Source organism: Elephas maximus, chromosome 7 (genome assembly GCF_024166365.1).
Source record: "Elephas maximus indicus isolate mEleMax1 chromosome 7, mEleMax1 primary haplotype, whole genome shotgun sequence".
Lineage (NCBI taxonomy): Eukaryota > Metazoa > Chordata > Mammalia > Proboscidea > Elephantidae > Elephas > Elephas maximus.
The window spans coordinates 89108055-89124321 of record NC_064825.1 but is presented as its reverse complement, the minus strand read 5'-3'; the positions used below and the strand labels follow the sequence as shown (position 1 = coordinate 89124321).

At 45.3% G+C, this 16267-nt stretch overlaps 1 protein-coding gene across 1 annotated transcript; it reads left to right on the top strand.

Moving 5' to 3' along the window:
• Nucleotides 1–17: 17 nt before the first annotated feature.
• Nucleotides 18–14394, top strand: LMO2 (LIM domain only 2). Its single transcript, XM_049890877.1, has 4 exons — nucleotides 18–145; nucleotides 269–509; nucleotides 4512–4727; nucleotides 12751–14394. The coding sequence occupies exons 1-4, from the start codon at nucleotides 139–141 to the stop codon at nucleotides 12968–12970; spliced, it is 684 nt and encodes a 227-aa protein (XP_049746834.1). The 5' UTR covers nucleotides 18–138; the 3' UTR covers nucleotides 12971–14394.
• The last annotated feature ends 1873 nt before the right edge of the window (nucleotides 14395–16267 follow it).

Below are 16267 nucleotides of genomic sequence, written 5' to 3'. Positions count from 1 at the left end.
CCGGGCCGAAGGTGCGAGGGGCACCGGGCACCGGGCGGCGCGCACGATCCCCGCGGGCGGCGCGAAGCCGGCGACAGCGCGCGAGCGGGACCGGGAGGCGGCGGCGGCGGCGGCGGCGGCGGCGGCGGCGGGACCGGGATGGAAGGTTAAGTCCTGAGCAGCAGCTGCTGCTTCAGCCGCCCAGGGCCAGGCTGCGCGCCCCGGCCCCATCCTCGGCCGTGGCGCGCCCGCAGCCCGGTGATTCGCTCTCTCTCTTTGGCGTTTGAAGGGAGCGCGGTGACTGTCCTTGAGCGCGGAGGGGCGAGCTCGCCTCCGGAGCGCCGGAGCAAGAGAAGGCGCAGGAGCGGCGGCGGCGGCGGCAGCGGCAGCGGCGTCCGAGCACCCGAGGGGGTCCGAGTCCCGGTAGCCGGCCAGCCCCGCGCCACAAAGGGAGTGCCCCCGCCACCCGGCACGCCGCCTCCCTCCCCAATGTCCTCGGCCATCGAGAGGAAGAGCCTGGACCCGTCTGAGTAAGTGTGGCGCTCCTGCCCCCGCCACCCGTGGTGTCCACGGCCTCGAGCTCCGGGGCGGCAGGGTGGTGAGAAGAGCCCGCGAGGGGGCTCCAGGTGCGCGCCCGCAGCGTGCCCTTGGCTCTCTCTGCCTTGAGCAGGGCTCTCTTTTTCTCACGGGGTAGCCCCGGGGACCCTGCAAGAGGGACTGGGCAGAGAGCAGCAGGGAGAGGGGACTGGCTCGGCACCTCCTTGTACCCCTCCGGCTGCCTGGGACGCTCTCTGAAGCGGCCGCGAGCTGGAAAGTTTGCACAGGGTTAGGCCCAGGGGGGAGCTCAGAGGGGCGCAGATGCTGTTCGGAGATCGTGCAGGGCTCGGTTCTGTTCCCTTCTCCCCTCTTGTCCGCTCCCAGCTGCTTTTCTCTTTGTCCTTTTGATCCTGAAAAGAGGGACATTCCAAGTGGAGGTGTCCGGGATCCCCGACAGCCCTTTCCAGTCCGCAGGCGGAGTGGCGGCTAGCAGTGCCGCTGGACCTCGGGTGAGGGGTTTGAGCGCCCACCTAGGAGCACGCCCTGGCCTCGAGGCTTCTAGAGCCGCCAAATCCAGAGTTAATCTGGGTTCATGTAACCCCCACCCCTTAAAAGTCAGTGCACCATTTTGTGTATAGGTGAATTTTTCTGGAGAGAGGAGTCTCAGGGTTTGCACTGTAGTTTTAAACGGGTTTGGAGTCAGGGAACCAGGGCTCTAATGAGTATTTGTCGCATCTGTTTTCTGAACCTTTTACTGGTTTCGAGTGTTTCCCACTTCGAACCTACACTCCCAACCCATTCCTTGGTGTTAACATGGGGAGAAAAATGTGGTTTAAGATACCATTTTCCCATTAACGCTAATGCCCTTTAAAGATTCATTAGTTGTCTGGTTTTGAGAATTTTTATTCCTTTGAAGTCCCTGGCTAATCCTTTGAAGGGATTTGTGACACAGACCAAAGGAGCTGGTTAATGACTTGTCCATTTGTGCTTTTAAGAGGCATTTGTTTTGTTTTTTCTTTTCCTGCCTTAAAAGAATTGTGCTTTCCTGCTGGAAGTCTCCCGCCTCCAATTTCAGCCCTCCACTGTTTATTTACCTGGGTTTTACCCTGAGTTACCAACATAAAAGCTCAGTATGTTCTCATAAAACACAGGAAGTGCCTCCATCCAACGAGAATATAAACATCACTATTCAATCTTGAAGGTTAAGACACCAGTCTATAAGGATCTACGTTTGTGTTAACAAAAACTCAAGCTTCCTTAAACAAATTCTCTGGAGAAAAATAACATTCCTTTACTTTAAAGTCCATAACTATGCAAACAATGGTTTGCTTACTTTCTTACAAGCCCAGAATGACAATTTAGCCCTGAGCTTTCAGAGACTGGACAAGACCACAGCAATACAATAATAAGAGAGTGAATTGGATGCATTGGTGCCTAATGCCCTTTCGATCAGCAGAAGTGAGTCACTAATCCTTTTATTAGAAGATAAATGTGGAGGTTTCAGTTCCCTGAAGGAAGTTTGCTCTCTTCAAAGTTTGTTCTTTTTCACTGAGATTAGAAAATTGAAGCATCCAACCTGGTAACATAGCAGGCACCCACTGAAGGATGCTGACCTCCTCCATCCTTTGCTTCACTATTTGGCCAATGAAGACGGGTTCTAAGTGAAGATGGACAAGATAGTTGATGAAATGATGCGGGGCATCCTTTTTTATCGTTCTCAGAAATTGGTGATAAATTATCTTAGAAATCCAGGCTGAAGTAATTTTCTGGTGCAATATTCAGAATAGGCTCTAAGGGAATATAAAACATTAAGGGTAAATTCCACTCACTCATTGGCTTGGAACCTCCACCAAAGATAATGTGATATTATCATTAATTATAGAAAGATAGTTGGAAGCAATATCTTATCCTGTCCTTTCCTATCTCATCTTAGGCCATCATGATAACTCTTTTGCTTAACATTTCTATGGTGGACCATGATCCTACTAGATGTTTTTTGTATACTTACTCAAGGCCACCTTGAGTCTTACAATCAGCAACTCCATATTACAGATGGAGTCTTGCCTAGGCTTATGCAAGACAGAAAGACAACCAGAATTCACGAATTTAAGAGATTTCCTCTACAATGCAATCTGTGGCCCCTGCTGCCTTCCCGTAATAAGAACAGTTCATTTTTAATTCCAGGCAGTTTTGCACGAGCTAAGGGTGAATTCTCCTGTTTCACAGTTGGTTGGCAGCATCAGTGCCGGGGGCATTCAGCCTGGCAGCAGTGTCAGGCGCCTTTCGAAAGTCCCAAATAAGATCATGGCCTATGGAAGAAGAGATGCAATTCTGAGTTGATGCACATGAAAATGCCAAGGATATTAGTTATTTTTCAGAAGGAAAAATGGAAGTCCTGATACATGATCTGTAGAAACAAAGAGAAGGAAGTCAGGCTCCAGTGAATTCTAATAACTATTTAAGATCACAATTTTTTTTTTTAATCGGCTTGGATTTCACATTTTCTTGTTCTAATAGGAGATAACCTCCCAAACATGTCCTTTATCTACAAAAAAGAGATGGTTTTAGCATCTCCTACATATTCATATGGAGGCGTACACTTTACCTGACAGTCACCTGAGGTTGTCAAAGGGTGTTAAAAACAATGATTACCTGAGGCTCATCGTCCCTACGTTCAATGGGTACTGAGTTCTGTGGGCACAGACCAGTTAGGACTTGAGGTCATCTGGTAAGTGGGTGTCAGCTAGAAATAGGAGAAGATTTATACCCCCGAGGTACCCAGGGGGAAACTCCCTTTGGGAATTTTACAGTTGGAAGCAGGTCCATTTAAAGAAAAAATAATAATAATAGATTTTTGTCCAAAGAGCACTTGTTAATTATTACAAATCAACAAGTATTAGGCTTTTTCTGTGTCCCATTTGGCGCTAGAATCGTTCCACCCCTTTTATTTTATTTTGACAACATTATTTATTTTAATATGTAAAACAAATGTATTCAGATTCCTGCTAAGCAAAGTGGACAGAAGATGCTATGTACAAGTTTTTAATGAAAGAACGTGTATCAGAATTGCCTGGATTGAGAGTTCAGAAGCCTGCTAATGGCCTTCTACTCTTTAAAATAATCTTGCCTCCCTCCCCATTTTCCTTACCAAGTGAACTTCTTTCAGATCAGTTTTGCTGTTGTAAAAATTTTCATGTGAGGAAAGAAACTTGTATTTGACGTCCTTTGTAACAACAGCAATGACCCTTAACATCTTGGATTCAAGATCTCCAAGGAGTCATTCACTAAGAAGGATGGGATGAGAAATTTCTGTAGAAAATAAAACAAGGAGAATTCCTATTATATCTTGATGGAATTTTTATTTTGGAAAGAGAAAGCAACCTAAAATAATTTTTTTATTGCTTTTTTCTTTCTCCCTTACCTCCTGCTTTTGGATAACTGGGAAGGACATGGAGTAGGGACCACACATAGATTCAATAAGGAATTTGTGGATTTTTAGCACTCTGGGTAGTTGGCTGCTGGGCAGCAAGCAACTGGTTTAGTCCCAAGTGCCTCCTCTGGGGTTAGGCCATGCTCTTGGGTCCTGGGTCTGGGAGGAGGAAAAAAGAGGGAGAATTGTGAAGATAGAGGAGAGTAGGCAGGGAGAGCTGGGAAAAGAAGGGACACCAGCGTGCCAAGAATGGTGCTGGGCTGTGGTAGGGATACAGCACCACCTACAGTTGTCTTGGATGCTTTTTGTGCCCTGTGTTCACTTCTTATAGGATCTGGGGTTGCCAGTCTAGCTCACTCCTGTTGTTACTCGAGGCTGGGTGGGTGTCTCTGCAATCTGGCCTAGAGATATGGTGGCCTGTCACTTCTCCTTCTGTCACCAAAAGGCAATCAAGTGAGATTCCCATAATAGAAGCTCTGCCACGGACCTGTTTGCCTCAGAGCCTGGTGTCTGGTGCCTGTCTCACCAAGATGAGGTTGTCCCTAATGCTTGGCTTCCTTTTCAGGGAGCCAGTGGACGAAGTGCTGCAGATCCCCCCATCCCTGCTGACATGCGGCGGCTGCCAGCAGAACATTGGGGACCGCTACTTCCTGAAGGCCATCGACCAGTACTGGCACGAGGACTGCCTTAGCTGTGACCTCTGTGGGTGCCGGCTGGGCGAGGTGGGGCGGCGCCTCTACTACAAGCTGGGCCGGAAGCTCTGCCGCAGAGACTATCTCAGGTATCTTTTCTTTCATCCCTGGCCCTCCGGGGCCTCAGAAAGGAGGTAGGTTGTCCACAGACACCTGTCTCTGGATGTAGCTCCCTCAGCTCCTGCCACAGAGCCATCATGCTGCCAGAATGAGGTCAGGCTGTGGAGGCTCAGTCTCAGCCGCACCATGCGGAGAAGCATTTGGCGTTTCCTTCTGTTTGAGGAGCATGTTCTCAGGGATACATTCCCAAGTGGTAAAATACTAATTTTTTTGAATGACACACTAAACCAAACCCATTTACACTCGAGTTGGTTCTGACTCATAGCAACCATATAGGACAGAGTAGAACTACCCCCATAGGGTTTCCAAGGCTGTAGTCTGTACAGGAGCAGACTGCCACATCTTTTTCCCATGGGGCCGTGGGTGGGTTCGAATTGCCGACCTTTTGGTTAGCAGCGGAGTGCCTAACCACTGCACCACCAGGGCTCCCTTTTGGAAGCCAAGAGAATGATAAACACAAAATTCAGAATAGTAGTTACCTCTGGGGAGCAGGCAAAAGGAGAGTTGGGCATCATGGGAGCTGAGAATGTTTCATTTTATATACTTGGGGATGGGTTCTTGGGAGTTCATTTTCATGCTTCAAAACATACATATAGGTTATAAATATTCTTTCGTATGGCTCTGATATTATGGGATGAGAAATTTAAAGATGGAAAGCATGCCTTCTCCATGAAGCACCAAGCATGTGCCTGCCCGTAGGAAGACAGTATGGAATATGGCTAAGGGCAGAGGCCCAGGAGTCAGTTGTAAGCTTGAGTTCCAGCACTATTACCTTCTAGCTCTGTGGCTTTGGGCAAGTTACTTAACCTCTCTAATCCTCCATTTCCACATTTGTAAAATGGGGACAATAATAGTACCTGCTTCCAAGGTGAGAGAGCAGTGATGGATCAGTGGTCGAATTCTCACCTTCCGTATGGAAGACCCGGATTCAATTCCCTGCCAGTGCCCCCCATGTGCAGCCACCACCCGTCTATCAGTGGCGGCTTGTGTGTTGTTATGATACCGAACAGGTTTCAGCAGAGCTGCCAGACTAAGATGGACTAGGAAACAGACCTAGTGAGCTTCTTGGCAAAAATCAGCCAGTGAAAACCCTACAGATCACAATGGTCTATTCCACAACTATTCATGGGGATGGCGCCGGACTGGGCAGGGTTTTGTTCCATTGTGTATGGGATTGCTATGAATTGGGGGCCAACTCGATGGCAGCAGACAACCATAACTTCCAAGGTGATGGTGAGGATTAGATGGGATAATACATGTAAAGCACTTGGCTTGGTAGCCAAAACCAAACCAAACCCAGTGCCATCAAGTCGATTCCAACTCATAGCGACCCTATAGGACAGAGTAGAACTGCCCCATAGAGTTGCCAAGGAGTGCCTGGCGGATTTGAACTGCCGACCCTTTGGTTAGCAGCTGTAGCACTTAACCACTACACCACCAGGGTTTCCCTTGGCTTGGTACCTAGTATCGAATAGAGATTAGCTACTGTTATAACTAACCCTCATGACATTATGTATAAGTCTTTTTCTGTCTAATGACAGGAGATAGAAGTGTGAAGGAGTGAGATAGGAACTCTACAACACCAAGTGAGACACCAGCTGAGGACATCTCTAATGCTTTGGGCCGTACTTTCAGCAGTGTGGATTTTCAGGCACTCAACGAGTGCCTTTGCCTGGAATGTTCTGGCATTCCTAGTTTCATATTAGCTACTGCGCAGGTAACTCGGTGCCCTCTACTGTCAGACCTGCTCAGCTGTGTAGCTGTCAGTTTTTTGCCATCTTCTGTGGCAGAGGGTCTGTGGAGCGTACAGGACCACCCAACCAGTGGAAGCTTGTTTAGACTTCAGTGCCCTTGGCTGCCAGGCTAGCTTGTCCTCCCAAACCTGCCCCGAGAGCATTTTACATTAAGAAAAAAAAACTGCAGGCAATTCAATAGTGAAGGAAGCTTCTGTTTACCCAGAGACTGATAGAATATGATCCCCCTCCCTTTTTTTTTTTTTTCTAAATTCCTTCATAGAGCCCTTGCAAATTTGGTGGTTCCAAGAAATTTGGTGGTTTTCAATGATTATGATTATATTTTTGGTCTTTTTTTTTTTTTTTTTTTTGTACATCACAAGAAAATAGAACGGGGATAAATAGAGACCTGGTTTTGCTCAGTAACTGGTTTGCCAAGTCAGCTCAGAAAGCAGACGGGTAAATGATTCCCACTGGGCTCCCTGACTACATCCCTGTCAAACCATTTGAATCTTATTAAATGAAGTGCAGATTGGGTAAGGTCAGAAGAGCCTGGGCTTCTCTCTATCTCTGTAATTTTTATAGAACATTCAAGAATACAGCCAGGGCTGCCTGGGCTTGTTAATCTCTTCCGTTTTTAAAAAGGAAAGAAAAAAAAATAGTCTGGAAGAACCCAATGTTAATTAACTTGTGTCTTGGTGACATGAAATAATTCTTCTCCCTGCTACATTCCCAGGCAACATGTTAATTAACTCCGTGTTAGTGCGGGTATTTCCAGCCATTCTTTAATATTTATATTGTTATTAAAAGGGGCAGCAGAAAGCTTAAGATGTGACACCTCTTGACAGAGGAAAGAGAAATGGTTTTGTTTCAGGGATGGTCCTTTCACCTGGGCTTGTTTACTGGCATTCTTTTTTTTTTTCTTTTATACTTTAGATGAAGGTTTACAGGACAAACTAGTTTCTCATTAAACAGTTAGTAAAAAACTAGTACACATATTGTTTTTTGACATTGGTTAACAACCCCATGACATGTCAACACTCTCCTTCTCGACCTTGGGCGTACCTATTACCAGCTTTCCTGACCCCTCCTGCCTTCTAGTCATTGCCCCTGGGGTGTTGCACCCCGTTAGTCTTGTTTTGTTTTACGGGCCTGTCTAATCTTTGGCTGAGGGATGAAACTCAGGAGTGACTTCATTACTGAGCTGAAAGGGTGTCCTGGGGTCATACTCTTGCGGTTTCTCCAGTAAGTCTGGTCTTTTTTTTGTGAGTTAGAATTTTGTTCTACATTTTTCTCTAGCTCTGTCCGGGACCCTCTATTGTGATCCCTGTCAGAAGAGTCATTGGTGGTAGCCAGGCACCATCTAGCTGTACTGGACTCAGTCTGGTGGAGGCCGTGGTAGATGTGGTCCATTAGTCCTTTGGAATAACCTTCCCCTTGTATATTTAGCTTTCTTCATTTTTCCTTACTCCCGAAGGGGTGAGACCTTTACTGGCATTCTTAACCTATCTGGTGGTGTCTTCGTAAAAACGCAAGGAGGGTTGACTGAATGGCACCTGTAACGGGGTTCAGTCCTTCCCCTAGGAGGCTTCTCCCCTTGAGGATTCCCAATGACCCACTCACCTGTTATAATCCTTTCCAGGTATTTAACCTGAAATAATCACGAGATTCCTATACCAAACCCGAATCATGCCGCTGTTGTGTTTTTCAGATCCTAACAGTAGCTGTTAGTACCTGCCCAGATCTCCTTGGATCCCTTTTTATCAATTTCTGAGGTAGCTCCCAAATTCCCAGTGGTTTTATTTCCAATAGTCAGTACCTGAGTCTCTTAGAGCCAGAAGTATCCTAGCGCCCCTGCATCCTCCACCACCCTCCACATCCCCCAACCCCGGTGGACCTTAACCAATGACTGACACCTTAGGAGCATGAAAGCCCTGCAACCTTGCCTGGGATCAGGATGACTGGAGACATAACTTAGACTCCAGAGTTCCCCGTGGCATCAGGGTGAAGTTCCCCTCTGAGAGACTTGGCTGAGATTGCAACTTTACTTAACCTCCTGTCCTTCTAGTTCACCTTCCCCTGCTTCCCCTTCTAGTTGGGGTTCCCTTAGAAACATATCTTTAAAAAATCCCTTGCACACAAATCCTTGCCTCAGCATCTTCTTCTGGGATATCCAACCCAAGACACTAATTCTTGGTGCCAAAGGTTAATGCTCAAATTAGTGCCAAGTGCTGGTTTACTTTTACCAATATATTAGAGCCTCAGAATGCCAGAGCTAGAAGGAGCCATAGAACCTTTCTCTTCTGATTCCTTTGCTTAATGGTTTAAGACACAGACACCCAGAGGGAGGATGTCATTTGCTTGGGGTCACCTGGCTACTTAGAGGTGATGCTGGGACCTGAGCTTGTCTTCCAAATCTCAGCACTTTGTCCTTCCCTTCATTAGCTGCCTGATGTGTATTATAATTTACTCCCTGAAATCCCTTTAGTAAACTCTCTCCTTCCTTAAAGGGCACGCACCTCAGGCAGTTGGAGTCATTCTGCGCACACTGTTTTGTCTCATTTATCCTTGCTCAAGCCCAATCTTAACTTACTGAACAGCCAGGAAACCAGAACTGTCTTTCCACTCCATGACCTCCAATGTGGCGGTTACCTACAGCTCTGCCATCTGCTACATTGGGATAAATGTTCTCCCCCAGTAATGAGTTTGCTCCCAGGTGGTACTCTGAAAACACTCAGAGATCTTCAGATGAAAAGTAGGATGCAGGAGAAATTAGATAGCCCTGACTCTAAAAATAAAGCAATCGACTCCTAACCAAAAGGTTGTTGTTGCTGTTGTTAGGTACTTTCGAGTTGGTTCCAACTCATAGCGACCCTATGCACTGCAGAACGAAACACTGCCCAGTCCTGCGCCACCCTCACAATTGTTGCCATGCTTGAGTCCATTGTTGCAACCACTGTGTCACTCCATCTCATTGAGGGTCTTCCTCTTTTTTGCTGATTCTCTGTTTTACCAAGCATGATGTTCTTCTCCAGGGACTGATGCCTCCTGACAACATGTCCAAAGTATGTGAGATAAAGTCTCGCTACCTTGCTTCTAAGAAGCATTTTGGCTGTACTTCTTCCGAGATAGATTTGTTCATTCTTCTGAAAGTCCATAGTATATTCAATATTCTTCTCACCGTAATTCAAAGGTGTCAATTTTTCTTCAGTTGTCCTTATTCATTGTCCAGTTTTCACATGCATGTGAGGCCTGGGTCAGGCACATGTTAGTCCTCAAAGTGACATCTTTGCTTTTTAACAGTTTCAAGAGGTCTTTTGCAGCAGATTTGTCCAATGCAATACATCATTTGATTTCCTGACTGCTGCTTCCATGGGCATTGATTGTGGATCCAAGGAAAATGAAATCCTTGACAACTTTAATATTTTCTCCATTTATCATGATGTTACTTATTGGTCCAGTTGTGAGGATTTTTGTTTTCTTTATGTTGAGATATAATCCATACTGAAGGCTGTGGTCTTTGATCTTCATTAGTAAGTTCTTCAAGTCCTCTTCACTTTCAACCAGCAAGGTTGTGTTATCTGCATAATACAGATTGTTAATGAGTCTTCCTCCAATCCTGATGCCCTGTTCTTGTTCATATAGTCCAGCTTCTCGGATTATTTGCTCAGCATACAGATTGAATAAATTTGGTGGAAGGATACAACCCTGACTCACACCGTTACTGATTTTAAACCACACAGTATCCCCTTGTTCTATTTGAATGACTGCCTCTTGGTCTATGTACAGGTTCCTCATGAGCACGATTAAGGGTTCTGCAATTCCCATTTTTGCAATGTTATCCATAATTTGTTATGATCCACACGGTTGAATGCCTTTGCATAGTCAATAAACACAGGTAAACATCTCTCTGGTATTCTCTGCTTTCAGACTCATAGTGACCCTTTAGGACAGAGTAGAACTGCCCTAAAGAGTTTCCATGGCTGTAGTCTTTATGGAAGTCTGCTGCCACATCTTTCTCCCAAAGAGTGGCTGGTAGGTTCAAACTGCTGATCTTGCAGTTAGCAGCCGAGCACTTAACCACTGTACCACCAGGGCTCCTTCTTGGTAGATTTTGTAATCACTGCTATTTCACTGAAACTCCGAGAAATCAAGTATCTCACCTGGGTCGCTCATGTACTCATGGCTGGTTCTGTACTTTGAATCTGATTTTCTGACTCCATTACTTGTGTTACTGCGCTCTTGCAGGCTGATTCTCAAACTTCGACCTGCATCAGAACACCTGCAAGTGCTCATTAACACAGACTGCTAAGTCTCACCCTTAGAGCTTCTCAATCAGGCGGGCCTGAGGACCCGCATTTCTGGCAAGTTCTCAGGTGATACCCATAGTGCTGGTACTGGGATAACACTTTGAGAACCTCTGCACTAGAGGAGCCCTGGTGGTACAATGGTTAGGCACTCAGCTGCTAACCAAAACGTTGGCAGTTTAAACCCACCTGGCAGAGAAAGACCTGGCGATCTGCTCACGTAAAGTTCTGTTAGCCCAAAACTAAAACCATTCCCAAAGCCAACTCTTTAGACAAAGATTAGATCGGACTATAAGGCATAAAATGATACTGGTGAGGAGTGTGCTTCTTAGCTCAGGTAGCACATGAGACTATGTGGGCAGCTCCTGTCTGGAGAAGGCAGAGGGGGACAGGACCTGGTTGAATAAAAAAAATGGTTGAATGGACACAGGAAATACAGGGTGGAGAGGAGGAGTGTGCTGTCACATTATAGTCAGAGTAACTAGGGTCCCATAACAATGTGTGTATAAGTTTTTGTATGAGAAAATGCCTTGAATTCTAAACTTTCACTTAAAGCACAATTAAAAAAAAAATATTACAGCCTAGAAATCCCTATGGGGCAGTTCTACTCTGTCACGTGGGCTTGCTATGAGTCAGAATTGACTCAATAGCACCTAACAACAATAGCACTAGGCTCATGGCGACCCCATGTGTTACAGAGTAGAACTGCTCCATAGGATTTTCTTGGCTGACATCTTTACGTAAAGATTAAAAAAAAAAAAAAAAAAATTTTTTTTTTAATCTTTACAGAGGAGACTTGGTGGCGCAACAGTTAAGCACTTGGCTGCTAACTGAAAGATGGGCGATTTGCACCCACCCAGTGGCTCCGCAGAAGAAAGACCTGGCCAACAGCCCCTGTAAAGATTACAACCTAAGAAATCCTATGGGGCAGGTCTACTCTGTCAGATGAGGTCATTACAAACTGAAAATTGACTCAATGGCATCTAACAACAATGATCTTTACGGAAGCAGATGGCCAGGCCTTTCTTCCACAGTCCCACCAGGTTTGTTCAAACTGCCAACCTTTAAGTTACTAGTTAAGCACAAAGGTCACCATGAGTTGGAATAGACTCGACAGCAACGGGTTTAACAGGCACCAGGCTCTACCATGCTGCATCACCCACCTTGACATTGAATATTGCTTGAAATAAGTGGTTTATCAACTGAGATTTAGAAATGGCTTGATTTAAATGTCAGAATAAAAGTTTCCCCAGAGATCCATGTCAGCAGGGCAAGGACGATTGTAAATTAAGGTCTTCCACTCAATGTGGGGAGATAGTTTGTCCTCCAGATTGCTGAGGCATGATTAACTGCACCAGGTGTTTTCTGTCAAATTCCCTCTGTCCCCAGAGAACAATCATGTGGAGATGGGCTTTGCAGCTGATGGAGGAATTCAGGGCCAACCCTCCTCATGGGTGGAATTAGTGACTGTTGACATGATAGAGTTTGAGGAGCCCCAGGAGGATACCCATTTCATTACATTCTGGTCAGTCCCTTCCCCACAGAGAGCCCCTAGGGGTTTACTCTAGCTCCTCTTCTAAAGTGAAAGCTCCCTGGGAGGGCATACTGCTACATCCCTAACCCTTTAACTCAAATCACTTCAGTTGGCAGTCTCTTCTATAGCAGAGAGGCCTGGGACAGCCTACAGGCTGTGGTGAGTGGTTTCTGAAGGCAAGCTCAGGAAAGACAGGAGTTAAAACCAAACACAAATACCACTGGTTACTGTTTCATCCCCAACTACCTTCTCCCTTCTAGACAAGACTACAGGAGTTAGCTGTCTGTGTGAGCCCAAGTCTTCCTAACTTTCTGACCTCTTGGAAATCCGGCCTACTTTATGGAACCCGTCCCCAAGCCCTTTCTTCCAGTACTGTCTCTGCCACTGTCTTCTTAGCCTTTCTTTCTTTTTTCCCCAGACTTTTTGGTCAAGATGGTCTCTGTGCCTCCTGTGACAAGCGGATCCGTGCCTATGAGATGACAATGCGGGTGAAAGACAAAGTGTACCACCTGGAATGTTTCAAATGTGCTGCCTGTCAGAAGCATTTCTGTGTGGGCGACAGATACCTCCTCATCAACTCCGACATAGTGTGTGAACAGGACATCTATGAGTGGACTAAGATCAATGGGATGATATAGGCCAGAGCCCCCCAGCATCTTCGGGGAGGTGTTTTACTGCAGACACTGTCTCCATTGGGTCTTCACTCCTAGGCACTTTGGGGATTTACGGGGGGTGGGGGGGTGAGGCATTTTTTAGGTGATGGTAGACCGTTACTGGGCACCGAGACATAGCAAACAAGTGACATAATGCAAAGGACGAGATATAAATGGGACAAAAGGACCAGTACTTAGGGAGAATTTATGGCCACAGCCTAGTTGAAATAACTGATGTGATTAGCAGAGGAAAGGAGCGTTTGGGGGGGCAAGCAGGAGCTGTGCCATCCTGATGGGATTTCGCATCTACAGATAGTCGTTGTGTAAAGACTGGTAATGACTATGACCCTTGCAAACTGGAGATGTGCAATTGATTTCTTTTCTCCCTGGCTTTTATAATGACCCTGTTCCAATCACTGTCCTCCACGCAGGAAAGGACAGAGACTAGAGTGGCCATCCTTTTTTCCTTGGCCGTCTTCCCAAGGCCTTAAGCTTTGGACCAAGGGAAACTGCATGGAGACATATTTCAGTTGAGAATGGAAACTGCAACTTTTCACCAATTATTTAAAGCACTGTTGATGAATCACTGTTTTTAGACACCTTTGTTTTGAGGGATTCCACAGATTGTTTCTATACAAATGTAAATCTAAAAAAAAAAAATGTTCAACTATTTTATTATCTTAGACTATATCAAAGTATTTGTGGTGTGTAATAAAAAACAAAACAGAAAACCCTGCAGACTTAATAAAAATGACAGGCTAAAATGCAGTGCTGCTTGTTTGGTAACGACTTACAGTTTGGGGATGGCAGGCAATGGCCTGCTTTTTATATTGAAAGGAGAAGGAAATAAGCAATTTATTTTTAGGTCAAATAAAAACTTCCCTTTATTGCTAGGGTTTATATGAGGCAGGCATGTTTCTCTATTACTAGCAATTACGTAACAGGTCATCATTTAGCTCAGAGGGGATGTAGAATAATTAAATTGTTGTTGTAAAATATGCATTTCACCTCAGCCTTGTATAGAGTGAGTGCAAGGCAAGATTATTGCCTTTGGGAAACCTGTAACCTAGAAAGGACACAAATACATAAAACAGGTTCCCTTTGGGAGAGAAGGTAATTACCTAGTGTGAAATGTGGCAAAGGTGCTGAGCTTGACACTTCGATTTTCTGAGACGTGTGTCTCAGAGTATTTTATGACAAGTGATTAAGAAGACCTTACTTTGAGGATTTAAAGCAGGCACCTTTCTTTGTGCCTTTCACTGGATCCAGCCGGGACCATGAACTGATTCACAGCGCCACCTGCTGGTCATCACCTCTCGGCTCGCTAGCCCAAGAATGTCTCAATGAGGACAAACCTCTAGGAAAGATACGTTTTTCAACTATTTCATTAAAAATATTGGAAAACACCAGGAAGTGTTAATATGTTGAATTGTTATGACATCAGAAACATGCAGCTAATGCTAAAGTTAACCATGAGATACGTTTATCACCAGTCATTACTAAAGTTTTTGTTCTGTTTTGTTTCTCCTAAACCAAAAAAACCCAAACCTATTGCCAGCGAGTCGATTCCAACTCACAGGGACCCTAGAGGACAGAGTAGAATTGCCCTGTAGGGTTTCCAAGGCTGTAATCTTTATGGAAGCCGACTGCCACATCTTTCTCCAGCAGAGTGGCTAGTGGTTTTGAACTGCTGACCTTTCAGTTAGCAGCCAAACGCTGAGCCACCAGGGCTCCTTTTTCTCCTTGGAGATGAGAAATAATTAAGTAATGCCTCTCTTGGTCTGTAAAGTGCTAAAAGTGGCTGAGAAATTTCATTAAGGTACCTATTTAAAACAAATCTAATTATATCGCGTTCCAGCTGAGGTGGTTGGTGAGGTGCTATCCATGGGGGGAAATTTGTTCTAAATCAGTGGTTTTCTAAACATGGTCCCAGAACCGGCGGTGTCAGTGTCACCTTGGAACTTGTTAGAGATGCAGATTCTTGGGCCCCACCCCAGGCCTCCTGAATCACAGTCTCTGAGGATGGGGTCCAACCATCTATTTTAACAAGTCTTTGTGGTGCAGTGATTAAAGTACTCAGCTGCTGGCCAAAAGGTCAGCAGCTCAAAACCACCAGCAGCTTCCTGGGAGAAAGATTGACAGTTTGCTTCTGTAAAGATTTACAGCCTTGGAAACCCTATGGGGCAGTTCTGGTCTGTCCTACAGTGTCTGTGTAAGTTGGAATCCACTGGGCAGCAACAGGTTTTATGGGTGATTCTGACTCACATTCAAGTTTGAGAATTGCTGTTCTAATCATCCTCCACTTAGGAAGGTAATGCACTCTAAGTTGTTAATGGTCAATATTTGACACAGAGGTTCATCAGTGAGTAACGTTTCCACATGTAGACAAACACTTTCTATCCATGATCCCGAAACTGATGACGTGTATGTACTTTTGTCACTCAGCTAACAGTTGGCCTGTGCTTTGTTTACCAGATCAATCACACCTCAGTCCCCCATTTGAAATCCTATCAACATAAATACTACTACTGTAATAATTATTTTGGCTATGCAATTATCCTATTAAAAAGTATTAGGTAAAAATAAAAATGATTCTTTATTCCTAATCCTCATTATAATACTACACATCTCAAATTTAAAAAATCAGCCAATACTTCAACAAATTAGTATCCTCAACAAAGTAATAATTGACATTTTCTATTTGTCAACTGCACCATCTTGCAGAATTACGGATGGACAGGTAGGGTCTTTGTGGCAAGTTACCTCAGGGCCTAAATGTCTAACCCACAACTGGCTTGAGAGGACATGTAAAGGGATCTCAAAGGGGACCAGCCCCTTGAGTCTACCCTGGTGGTCCTCACCTGGGTGTGTAACCGTGTGCCCTCCACTCTAGACCTGGTGTCAGGAGAACCAGGCACCTGCTCCCTGCCATGATCCAGTGCCTTAATTAGGCAGTTTGCTGTACATGCTACTTCCTCTTACCTCATTAACATCTTCTGTCCCAAACCAGCTTCCTTTTCTTCCACCTTTAACAGAGCCATTACTTCTCAGGGAACTTTGGAATCCTATAAAGTTAAAATAGAGTAGTGGATAAAACCAAAAACCCAACCCATTGTTGTCAAGTCAATTACAATACATACCAACCCCATGTGTTAGAAAGTAGAACTGCTCAATAGGATGTTCTTGGCTGTAATCATTTTTACAGAAGCAGTTCACCAAGCCTTTCTTCCATGGAGCTGCTGGGTGGGCTTGAACCACCAATCTGTAGTTTAGCAGCCGATC